Source organism: Solanum tuberosum, unplaced genomic scaffold (genome assembly GCF_000226075.1).
Source record: "Solanum tuberosum cultivar DM 1-3 516 R44 unplaced genomic scaffold, SolTub_3.0 scf00047, whole genome shotgun sequence".
NCBI classification, from domain to species: Eukaryota; Viridiplantae; Streptophyta; class Magnoliopsida; order Solanales; family Solanaceae; genus Solanum; species Solanum tuberosum.
In genome coordinates, this window is record NW_006238973.1 from 698,796 (window position 1) to 709,498 (window position 10,703).

Consider the following 10,703-nt stretch of genomic DNA (forward strand, 5'->3'; position numbering starts at 1 on the left):
TATGCAATAGCTTGCAAACTACATAGGAGAGGTAACCCGCACTAGACAAGCCCGATGCGACGAGCTCGACCCAGAAGACAAACCCCTTGCTTTCGCTGGCAAGGGATTTCAAACTTGAGACCTCCAACTTGGAAGTCCCAAGGCCAAACCACTGGGCCATTCCCGAAGGATCGATAAGGAAAGATATTGTATACACCTGAATACATATATTCGACTAGGTTTTGAACACCATATTATACTTTGAAATATAGCAAAATCTCACTATTTTTATTTTTCGTAAAAAATGGATACTAATACCGCTATTTATGAAATTTTCCCATTTATAAATTAAACAAAACTTTGGTTTTGGGTTGTTGGGCCGATTTCCGACATTCAGTGCCAGCCTCAAGCTAATGGGCTGGGCTACAAAACCATAACAAAAAAAGCCCAATTAGTTCTTGGTTTTGTTTATAGAATATTTTCGGGGAGCCATTTGGTCAAATGGGTCCGAGAAGAATAGAGTGTATATCGTGAAAAATTACTTTATCCATTATCCTTATTTAGAATCTGGTTCCTAAAAACGTAGTAAGCCGAGATCAACAGAATTAACAAGACACAAATTTATCATGGAAAACTCTTTGTTGAAAGGAGTAAAAATCACGACCTACATCGTGTAAGCTTTAAACCGCAAATATCCACTAACTTTTCAAGAGCAATGTTTCAGATTACAACTCGACAATTTAAGGAACTAACTCTAGTACCTCAACTCAACAATTCACTCAAACTATTCTAACAACTTTCCAAGAAGTCAACTCGCTTCCTGTTACAAACCTCACCTACACAACTACTCTCATCAATTTAGGAATTATTCCTACTAAACAATAACCCTAGAACAACATCGACTACAATCTCAATAATGAATAGAAGCTAATACAACATCGACTATAAGTCTTTAAAGAAAAGAAGACTAAGATTAGAAGTAAGATTATCTAGTTGAAAAAATAATGTATAAATCGACACTATAATAAGAGTTGAGAACTTTAAACTTAACGACCATCATTGTGATCTCTCTACAAGGAAATTGTTATTTCTAATTATCATTTATTACTATTGTTGATCATTATTGTCGACCATCATTGATTATCACAATTAGCTAAGAGCCTACGACCCTCATCATCAATGTTTACCAACCACACCACAATTAATCATTATCACCAATAGTTATTACTTACAATCACCATTATCAACCATCACTCACAAAACCTTATCTTTAATCAATGCACATAACCATTTAGCTATCAATATCACCAATCACAATAAAGAAACAAACAAGAGAAAAAAAAATACTAATTTTAGATTTTCTATGAAAAAAAAGTATTCCAAATAAGAATCTCTTTTGAATCACCAAAAATATAATCCTTAGTGTGAAACACATCTTTCAAATATTTTTATACAATATAAATTTAAATTAGTCAGAATCGAAATACGAAATGAAAACATAATCCAACTAACAAGCTAGAAAAAGCTTGGACCATAACAAAGCAAACCAAGAAAGAAAAAAAAATGGCAATCCTCTTTACACCATTTTCATACTCTTTCTTCCCCAAAAAATCCAACACCAATTTCTCCACCATTAATGGCTCTGGCTATAATTTTAACAGCAGTAACCCTTTTCATTCTTCTGTTCTTTGTTCTTCTCAAATTTCTCAACAGCCCCAAATTTCTTCACAAACCCCATCACCAATCTTGATTGATAAATCTTTTTTATATGTATCTGAAGCTAAATCTGAAAATGAGTTGTGGGCTGCTTCTTGTCTTCGTGTTAGGACTTTCTATGGCTTTCACCATGAAACTCTTAACATAGAAGTGAGTTTGTTGATCCTTTTTCCCCCTTTTTTTAATCCATAGCTAAATTTGTTTACTTTTTGTTAATGTAGTGTTGGATTTCACTTTTCAGTGTAATTGATGTAAGAATTTGTGGATTTTTGCAGTATTGGACTTTAAAGTTAATATCTTTATTGTTGATATTTGGTTTCCTATTTGTTGTCTGGTATCCGCATTGGAGCTTGATTAGTTTAATCCTTATTCGTATTGGATAGGGCCCATCAGGGATGATACTCTCTACCAAGGATTTTTCCATCTACATCCTTTGGTGGTGAGAAAAATGTTATCTTTGTTTGACTAGCATGTTAATTGTAGTTTCTTGGTCCATTTTTTTTTTTACTTTGCCCTTTTTTCTCCATAGCTAAGTTTAGTTACTTATTGTTAATATAGTGTTGAATTTCAGTGGCATTGATGTACAAATTTGTGGATTTTAGCTGCACAACACTATTGGACTTTAAAGTTAATAACTTTATGAGTTAGGGATTAAAACACACCTGAATTATTCCGATTTTTCGAGTTTGCTATTTGGATCATCACCAACTATTTATCAAAACACACTTCAAGTATCAATTGTTTCCTTTTATTAGCTGAACGATGATGATATTTCAAGGAGGAAAAAGAAACAACTCATAATTGAGGTGTGTTTTGATAAGTTGTTGGTACCTAATAGTTCAGCTATGAATCTCGAAAAATTGTGATGCTTTAGTGTGTTTTTGACCATAGTTGAGGTTCATTTTTTCCCCTCCTTTTGCCCTCTTTTTCTCCATAGCTAAATTTATTTACTTTTTGTTAATGTTGTATTGAATTTCAGTGTGGTTGATGTAAGAATTTGTGGCTTTTGCATTTAAAGAAACTATATTTATGTAGTTTCTTCTGATTCTGCTTAATGATGTTGAATTTTATTGTGATTGATGTAAGAGTTTGTGGATTTAGCTGCAAAAGATTATTGGGTTATTTACTCTTGGACTCAACAATGGCCATTCCTAGTTCAGTTTATGGATGTTTCTTGTTTCTTCTTTATCAAAGAATTGTTAAAGTTAGTATCTTTATTGTTAGTATTTGAATTTTGTTGTAATTTATGTGAGAGCTTGTGAATTTTTCTTAAGAAGAATAGTCGAAATCAATCTTTATAGGCTATCCAAAAAAAACGGGAAAAAGAAATAAAGCTCCTTTTGCATTTAGTAGTCGCATAGTTTCTTATTCTCCAATGTATATTATTATTTGTTGCTTCATTTGCCTTATATCTTACTATTTTGCTGTCATATTTTCTTTCAACCCTCCTTCGATAACTTCTCTTGTGAGCCGAGGGTCTATCGGAAACAATCTCCCTACCCCTTAAAGGTAGGTGTAAGGTCAGGGTACATCCTACTCTTCTCATACCTCACTTGTGGGATTACATTGGGTATGTTGTTGTGTTGAGTTTTATTGTAATTGATATGACCTTTCCAGGATTATTGGGTTTCTTCTTTTATTTATCCAAGAAGTCTTATTTTTACTTCCTTTCTGTTTATTTTTGTGGCAATATCTGTTCCAGTTAAAGAAAAGTGTTATCTTTGTTTGACTAGCTGGCCATCATCATTTACAAGTTATGCGTAAATCTGCTAATATTTTCTCATCTTGTTTAAAGTATATACTGATTGTTATATCCTCCTTATCAAGTTCTATTAGGATCATACAAAGTACCTGACTGAACGTGAGTTTGAAGCACTGACGGAACGTATTGCTGGGAAAAGGGTCGGCTTTGGAAGAGTTTCTTGCATCAATGCCACCCTTCCATTTTCAGAAGTCTCAAATGTTGCATATGATTTGAGTACTTCTTGTAAGGTGAGAATCTTTACACTTTGGTTTCTTTCCTTCTTTACATTTTCCGTCCTTGGGAAATCATCTTTAATTGCGATTACGTAATCTCCACACCGTTAATGCTTGCATCTGTATTAAGAGTCAAGTCCAACTGTACTTTTATGCAATACTATTAAATTTTTTTAGTTTCCATTACTTGCAGTTTTCTCATGATAACGCGGATCTAGTTGTTGTCGGGACCCTGGACGTTAACCAGTGCATCAGACTTCCAGATGAAATCACAGGAATGAAACCAAAGGTATCATTAGATACCTTCTCGTTTATTTTGTGTATTCTTTTCTTTCAATGCATTTGTCGTTGATGCGAGATTTGCAGTGCTTATTGCTTGCATATGTAGATAAACAAATCTCTTTGTATAAGTAATTATATCATTCTACTGCATCTAAACAGGGAATCGGAGCTGATTTTGCTAGGGGATACTTGAGTAATGTATGCGTTGCTGGAGAATTGCAAAGAAATGGCCTCGGCTACGCTCTTATTTGTAAAACAAAGATGGTTGCTAAAGACATGGGTACTTGCTCTGCTTTAGATATTCCTCAGCCTTACCATATATAATGTGTGGGCTTGCTTTACCTTGTATAGGTGTACTACAACAATAACTATCCCTCGGTCCCAAACAAGTTCGGGTCAGCTATAGGAATCTTAACTGTTCATTTAAGCTCAACTCATGTCATCGTCTCACCAAATAAAAATAAAAGTAAATAAGTTACATATAAATCCCCTAACAAGACTATAACTTATTCTCAACTAGCAGATGTCACCTATATGGATCTTTTTCTTCCATTACGATTTACGCCCTATCTCTAGCTAAAGTCTACATTGATTCCAAGAAATTGTAGGTCTTTCTAGACAACTTCCCTGTATGAGGTTTTAGGTTTTGCTTGTCCTCTTTTAATAAACCACTTAGTTTCACACCTACAAACGGGTGCATCTGTAGGTCGAACATGTGCTACTTGCATCTTCTAGCGAATGTGGTATCTATCATGAGGATTCATTATGATTTGTAATATGTATATTTGCAACCCTCGTCCTTTGCCCGGGCTTGAGGTCGGCAATGTGAGCAAGCTTAAACTGACCGACTTACCTTATATATGTTATGTATCTGTGTATATGTACAAAGCACAAACTATTGTTGACCAGTATTTTTCTCTACCAATTCTTGAGCTTCTAACTGTCTATCTTGAGATAGCTATTACAGTACTAAGTTATTCTTTTTTCGTTTTTTTTTACAGGAATAAGTGATCTATACGTCCATGTTGCCATCGACAACGAGCCAGCAAAAAAGTTGTACATAAAGTGTGGCTTTGTACAAGAGAATGAGGAACCTGCGTGGCAAGCAAGGTTCTTAGATCGACCTCGAAGACTTCTCTTGTGGACAGATCTCTCCAATTCTTCTGATGTTTCAATGTAAAATGTACAGAATTCTGTGTTTTCACTCAAGAAAAGGAAAAAGGCCCTCCAAGAAATCTCACATTGTATCATTTTCTTGTAGATTCTAAATGTATCATTGTGTCCATCTTTTTACAGTCATAAAGAAAATGTATTCAATGTAACTTATTGTATTATAACTTTTGACAATCATATTAAACTAGTTCTATGTCTTGAATAAAGTCTTAAATATCATTGAGAGGTTTTATGTGGATTATATTGACTATAACTTTGTCTATGAATTATGATCACTTGCTAGCATCATTAACCACCTTTGTCATCACAACCGTCACTGTCATTGTCAACCATCATTACCGTCGCCAATCTGGCATCTTAAACACCATTAGCAACCACCAACATTGTCAACCCATATAGTCAGTAGCTTTCAGTACACCTATTACTTTTGTCATTATAATTATATTTGTTGTCACCACTAGCATCGCCGTCGCCACTTCCATCCCAGTATCAACCACTATTAGTATTGCGGTCAGTTTCTACTACCAATCATCTCCACCCGCATAACTAGTACTATCACCAATGTATCTTCAATTACTACACATTCTTCAACCATCACCCATCACCATCAACATCGTCAACTACTAACATCAACCAACTTTGTAATCACAATAACCATTATCATTATACCAATCACTACAACACCAACCACCTTCGTCATCACAACTATTACCATCACCATTACTAGCGACCAACATCAACCATTACTATCCACTAACACCAACAATTACTACAACATCACTATATACCATTTCACCATCATTAAAAACTTTATCAAATATGATCTTATTTTATCAAATTTATAACTTTTTCTAAAATTTAATTTTTTATTTGAAATAAACATGAATTTTTTTTAGTTACCAATTAAAGAGAAAAGTGAGGGATCTCCCTCCTCTTTTAACAAAAAAATTTCAATTTCTAAATCTTGAAAACTAAAATCAAATCCCCAGTCTTTTTTTCCACCATGAGACAAAGGAAGAATGTTGATGTTTCATCTACTGATAGCAAAACCAACATACCCAAATCTTCCAAAAACAATAAATTCACACACCCTTTATTGAAAAAAGTTTTTTTCTTGTGTTTGTTCGTCAGATTTGTTAATGCTTTTTTGGTCCAAACATATTTCAATCCAGATGAACACTGGCAAGCCCTTGAAGTTGCTCATCGAATCTCATTTGGGTTTGTGTTTTTTCACAATTCTTGGGGTTCTTTTTGTTAATTTTTTTGATTACTGATTTGGGGATTTTTTTTTTGGCAGATATGGACATTTGACGTGGGAATGGGAAAAGGGTATAAGGAGTTATCTTCATCCAGTGATATTTGCTGGATTGTATAAAGTTCTTGCTTTTTTTCATCTTGACAAACCTTGGTTTATGGTAATTATGAGTTTTTTTTTCCAGCTTTGTTTGAGTTGATTAATGTGAATTGAATCTGAAAAGATTGATACTTGATTGTGTATTTCTGCAAGAATTGCACTTTATTGTATTTTTGTGTTGTCTCATAATGTGACAATGTAAATGGATATGTTGCTTGGACGATTCAAAGATGCTGCCAGGTGTGTGTCCTTCAAAGTATGTGCATTTTGGAGGATCCAACATGAGTGCGGCATTATTTTTGGAGAGTCCGAGCAACATAGAACCTCAATATATCTTTTTTTTTTTGTTCTAGCTCATTCAAAGGAAACAGCTATTAATTCTAATAGTTTTCCTCTGTCTTTAGTTTATCATCTCGTTTCGTGAGTGAAATCCATAAAAGAAAATAGTGCAGATGTTCTCACATTTTTTTTCTTACTTTATTGTGGTCTGTATGTGGTGTTTGGGAATGCAGAAGCATGTGGTGTCAATCTAATAGGCTTTATGAAACAAGAAATTTTAGGAAGTGAATGGAGATGATGAGATTGGTTATTGATATTACTCATCTGTTCAATTCTGATTACCGTACTTCCTATTTTGGGTTATCCACAGTTTTAGTGTATTTTCTTAAGAAAGATACATTTTTCAATACTTGAGTAAATATCGTTCTACAGAAAAGGTATCCTTAGACACTTCTTCGGGCTCTTAATATGTGTGAAGTAGGGAGTACCAATTTTACCATTCATTTACCGGTAATTTCCTTGGCAATACTCTGGAGTACACATTGTAGACATCTTATCTCTGTTACCGGACTATCCATTTGCCATACTTCAAATGCAAAACAGTGCAACTAAAAGTAAGATTTGGTATATGCATCTTTGTGATGGAGATTTTTTCTCTTGTCTGTTCGCATTTTTGCTCATTTAGTTTCATTATTGATTGTTGCTATTATACGCGTATGCATTAGATGTTCTTTCCCATGGTGCTTAACAAAGTCTCAATTCTTCTCAGATAAGGACTCCACGACTGCTGCAGTCAATATTTTCAGCTTTTGGGGACTTCTATTTGTTTAAGCTCTCTCAAGAGATATTTGGTGACCGTGTTGCGAAATTCGCGGTATCCTTTTCCTTTGTAACGCATACCATTTTCTTGATCCTGCCTTTTGTTATTTTCTTTTTGTTACTTGAAGATCCGCAAGTGCTCGTGCTCTATTTAGTGTTTGTACATTTAATTGCTGATGTTTCACTCCAATATCGTTGATGCTGAAGTACTTGATCTATCTGCAGCTTTTTGCCCAGTTGACAAACTGGTTCATGTTTTTCTGTATCACACGTACTTTATCCAATAGTCTGGAGACTGTTCTTACTGTTGTGAGCCTGTACTACTGGCCTTGCATTAGACCAACTGCTAGTAAAATTTCACGGGGTTCTAGAAAATGGGGTTTAGCTACAGCTGCATTAGCATGTGCAATCCGACCTACAAGTGCCATTACATGGATCTATATTGGCCTCCTAGAGCTGTACCTGACACGTGATAAGCTGAAATTTGTTCTTCTTGAGGTGATTCCTATTGGGTAAGCATCATTACTTCTCACGACTACGTCATGCTATTTTTAAGATATGCAATTGCATTTTATTAACTAGGTAAGCTGAGGGTCTAACCGAACCCAATAACAGGATCTATGGTCGTACACCATTGCTAGCTGAATCCCTTCTATCTTAGAGTAAACTGGATATTAAAGATTTGGTGATATGAATTAGTATGACCATTCAGTTTCAAGTGAAGTTTCACTATACCTTGAAACTTATCCAAGCTAATTGGAAAAGGTTTATTCATTTTCTTTTTTGGTTTTTTCAACTTCCACATCTGTATTCTATCATACTTGAAACTGTTCATGATTTCTCTTGCTTTAAAAGAGATGATGTAGACATGAATGTAGGAAGGAACACCTGTAAAACCACACATTGTCTTCAATGCTTTGCTCTCATCCATGAATTTTTCTGATTTGGGAGAATTCATAGAACTCCTATTTGTGTTTTCAGTTGATCTATTGTTCTTCAAACTATAAAATTACATACTCACAAAATCTTTTACCTCTTCTAACACTTGAGTCAGGACATTAATTATGGGACTTACATTTCTGGTGGATCGCTGGATGTATGGCACTTGGGTCCTCGTGCCTTTGAACTTTCTGAAGTTCAATTTTCTCTCTGCTGGTGGAGACTATTATGGAACTCATGCGTGGCATTGGTACTTCACTCAGGGTTTTACAGTTATGGTCTTCACATTCTTGCCGTTTTCGCTTGCTGGCATTTTCAAATCTAAGCAGTGGAAACTATCTGGTCTAATTGCTTGGTGTTTGGCAATTTATAGCTTGTTGGGTCACAAAGAGTTCAGGTATTTGTTCAGATTATATGTCTCTCTGTCAAAGATGATTATAAAAAAAAAAAAAAGGCAACCCGGTGCACTAAGCTCCCTCTATGTGTGGGTTCGGGGAAGGGACGGACTACAAGGGTCTATTGTACGCCGCTTTCCTGCATTTCTGCAAGAGGTTGTTTCCGTGACCTCTTGGTTACATGACACCAACGTTATCAGTTACGCCAAGGCTTCCCTTCAAAGATGATAATAGTCATTAAGCTTTATGTTCTGTAATAACTTCCATGTCATAGGTGTAGTTGAATGAATAGTTGATTGATATTCTCTAAACTGTCTGAAAAACAGGTTTGTCCTCCCTGTGCTTCCAATAGCTTTAATGTTCTCTGGGTACTGGTTGGCAACAATTGGAGGGCCTGATAAGTCTAACGGCCGAGGTAAAAGATCTCCAAGCAGTCATGATAGGTGCTCAGGAAAATTGCAACTGGCCGTTCTGTTCCTAGCAGTTAGTAATATTCCGATGGCATTTTACATGAGTATGGTTCATCAGGTATCTCGACATCTGACTTTCTTCTCACCTTTTGCAAAAGCAATATTTTCTTACAAAAGTTCGATGCCTAGTTCTCCTTCCTTTTTCTTTTGCTCGCGTTATAGCATCAAAACTTTAAATTTCTGTGGAACTTATTATCCTATCTGTAACCTCTTTCTACAGAGAGGGACAGAGGATGTAATGAACTACCTCTCCGTAGAGGCGGACAGTGGGAAAGTGAAAAGTGTCCTTTTCTTTACACCGTGCCATGCCACACCTTACTACTCAACTCTTCACCGTAACCTTCCTATGCGTTTCTTAGATTGCACACCAAGGTATGCACTATATGCTGCCAATGTACTGTGAATGTCTAACCGTCTCTGGCTATACTGTTTTTGTTTTGTTTCAACAGAATTGAACCTTTGTTTATTCCTTTCTGCAGTGACGAGAAAGGAGCTCTAGACGAGTCTGATCAGTTTCTGGTGGATCCAGCTGGTTTTGCAACAGAATTTGCTAAGAATTGGTCTATACCTAGTCACATTGTGCTCTTTGACTTTCAGGAAAAACTACTGAAGGACTTTCTAGCTTTGCATAATTTCGAAGAGGTTGGTTGCTTTCTTTGTCTTGATCTACTTCTATAACAGTTTATTTTCTCTTTTTTTTTTGTGTGTGGAAAAAGTGGGAGTGCAATGTGCTCATTCAAGTATGTCCGTGTGATTGACAGATAAAACGGTTCTTCCATGCTCACTTCAAGGTGGATCGAGAACTTCAGGCATCTGTTGCTGTGTATACACTGAAAGGCCAGTGATTCTGTCCTTGATGAGCAAAATAATCTAGAAATTTTGTTTAACTATTCTAGGTGTAAATTTTTTCTAGTATCATTTACCTTTTGATTTATATTTCCATTCTTTTTTCTTTTGTTCCTGAAGAGAATGGATAGGAGTTTCAGCTATTTAGCGGAAATTTTGAAATTTTGTACACATGGTTTGATTAAATACAATTCTGTAAGAAACACCAAAGGAAAAAGTAGGAGATATATGGAAAGAAGAAAAGATTATAATTTTGACTCACTGACTTTTCTTGCCTCTACGTCCATGTTTTAATTCCCTTTAATACCTGTTTCGTATATCTGATTGTGTATCATATCAAGATATTTATGTTGGGATTATGATATGCATACATATACTTCCTCTTTTCCAAAAAGAATGATACTATTTCTTTTATAACCCTCCCAAAAAGAACACAATATTTCTAAATTTGGAAACAATTTAACTTGAACTTTT

General features: G+C 35.2%; 2 protein-coding genes across 2 annotated transcripts; both read left to right on the forward strand.

Moving 5' to 3' along the window:
* Window positions 1-1,452: 1,452 nt before the first annotated feature.
* LOC102588202 (uncharacterized) lies at window positions 1,453-5,341 on the forward strand. Its single transcript, XM_006343499.2, has 5 exons — window positions 1,453-1,845; window positions 3,532-3,687; window positions 3,866-3,961; window positions 4,114-4,234; window positions 4,956-5,341. Exons 1-5 carry the CDS (start codon window positions 1,543-1,545, stop codon window positions 5,132-5,134), a joined length of 855 nt encoding a protein of 284 aa, XP_006343561.1. The 5' UTR covers window positions 1,453-1,542; the 3' UTR covers window positions 5,135-5,341.
* A 682-nt stretch (window positions 5,342-6,023) lies between these two features.
* LOC102588538 (GPI mannosyltransferase 3) lies at window positions 6,024-10,490 on the forward strand. Its single transcript, XM_006343500.2, has 9 exons — window positions 6,024-6,345; window positions 6,425-6,542; window positions 7,530-7,634; window positions 7,805-8,091; window positions 8,634-8,915; window positions 9,240-9,441; window positions 9,604-9,755; window positions 9,863-10,025; window positions 10,145-10,490. The coding sequence occupies exons 1-9, from the start codon at window positions 6,131-6,133 to the stop codon at window positions 10,226-10,228; spliced, it is 1,608 nt and encodes a 535-aa protein (XP_006343562.1). The 5' UTR covers window positions 6,024-6,130; the 3' UTR covers window positions 10,229-10,490.
* Window positions 10,491-10,703: the final 213 nt, after the last annotated feature.

Bases quoted from the DNA above. Each gene is read 5' to 3' on its own strand.
- LOC102588202 (XM_006343499.2), top strand. From the start codon at position 1,543: ATGGCAATCCTCTTTACACCATTTTCATACTCTTTCTTCCCCAAAAAA. The intron at 1,846-3,531 runs GTGAGTTTGTTG...AAGTTCTATTAG, and splicing joins ATGAAACTCTTAACATAGAA to GATCATACAAAGTACCTGAC. The intron at 3,962-4,113 runs GTATCATTAGAT...GCATCTAAACAG, and splicing joins TCACAGGAATGAAACCAAAG to GGAATCGGAGCTGATTTTGC.
- LOC102588538 (XM_006343500.2), top strand. From the start codon at position 6,131: ATGAGACAAAGGAAGAATGTTGATGTTTCATCTACTGATAGCAAAACC. The intron at 7,635-7,804 runs GTATCCTTTTCC...ATCTATCTGCAG, and splicing joins ACCGTGTTGCGAAATTCGCG to CTTTTTGCCCAGTTGACAAA. The intron at 8,092-8,633 runs GTAAGCATCATT...CACTTGAGTCAG, and splicing joins CTTGAGGTGATTCCTATTGG to GACATTAATTATGGGACTTA.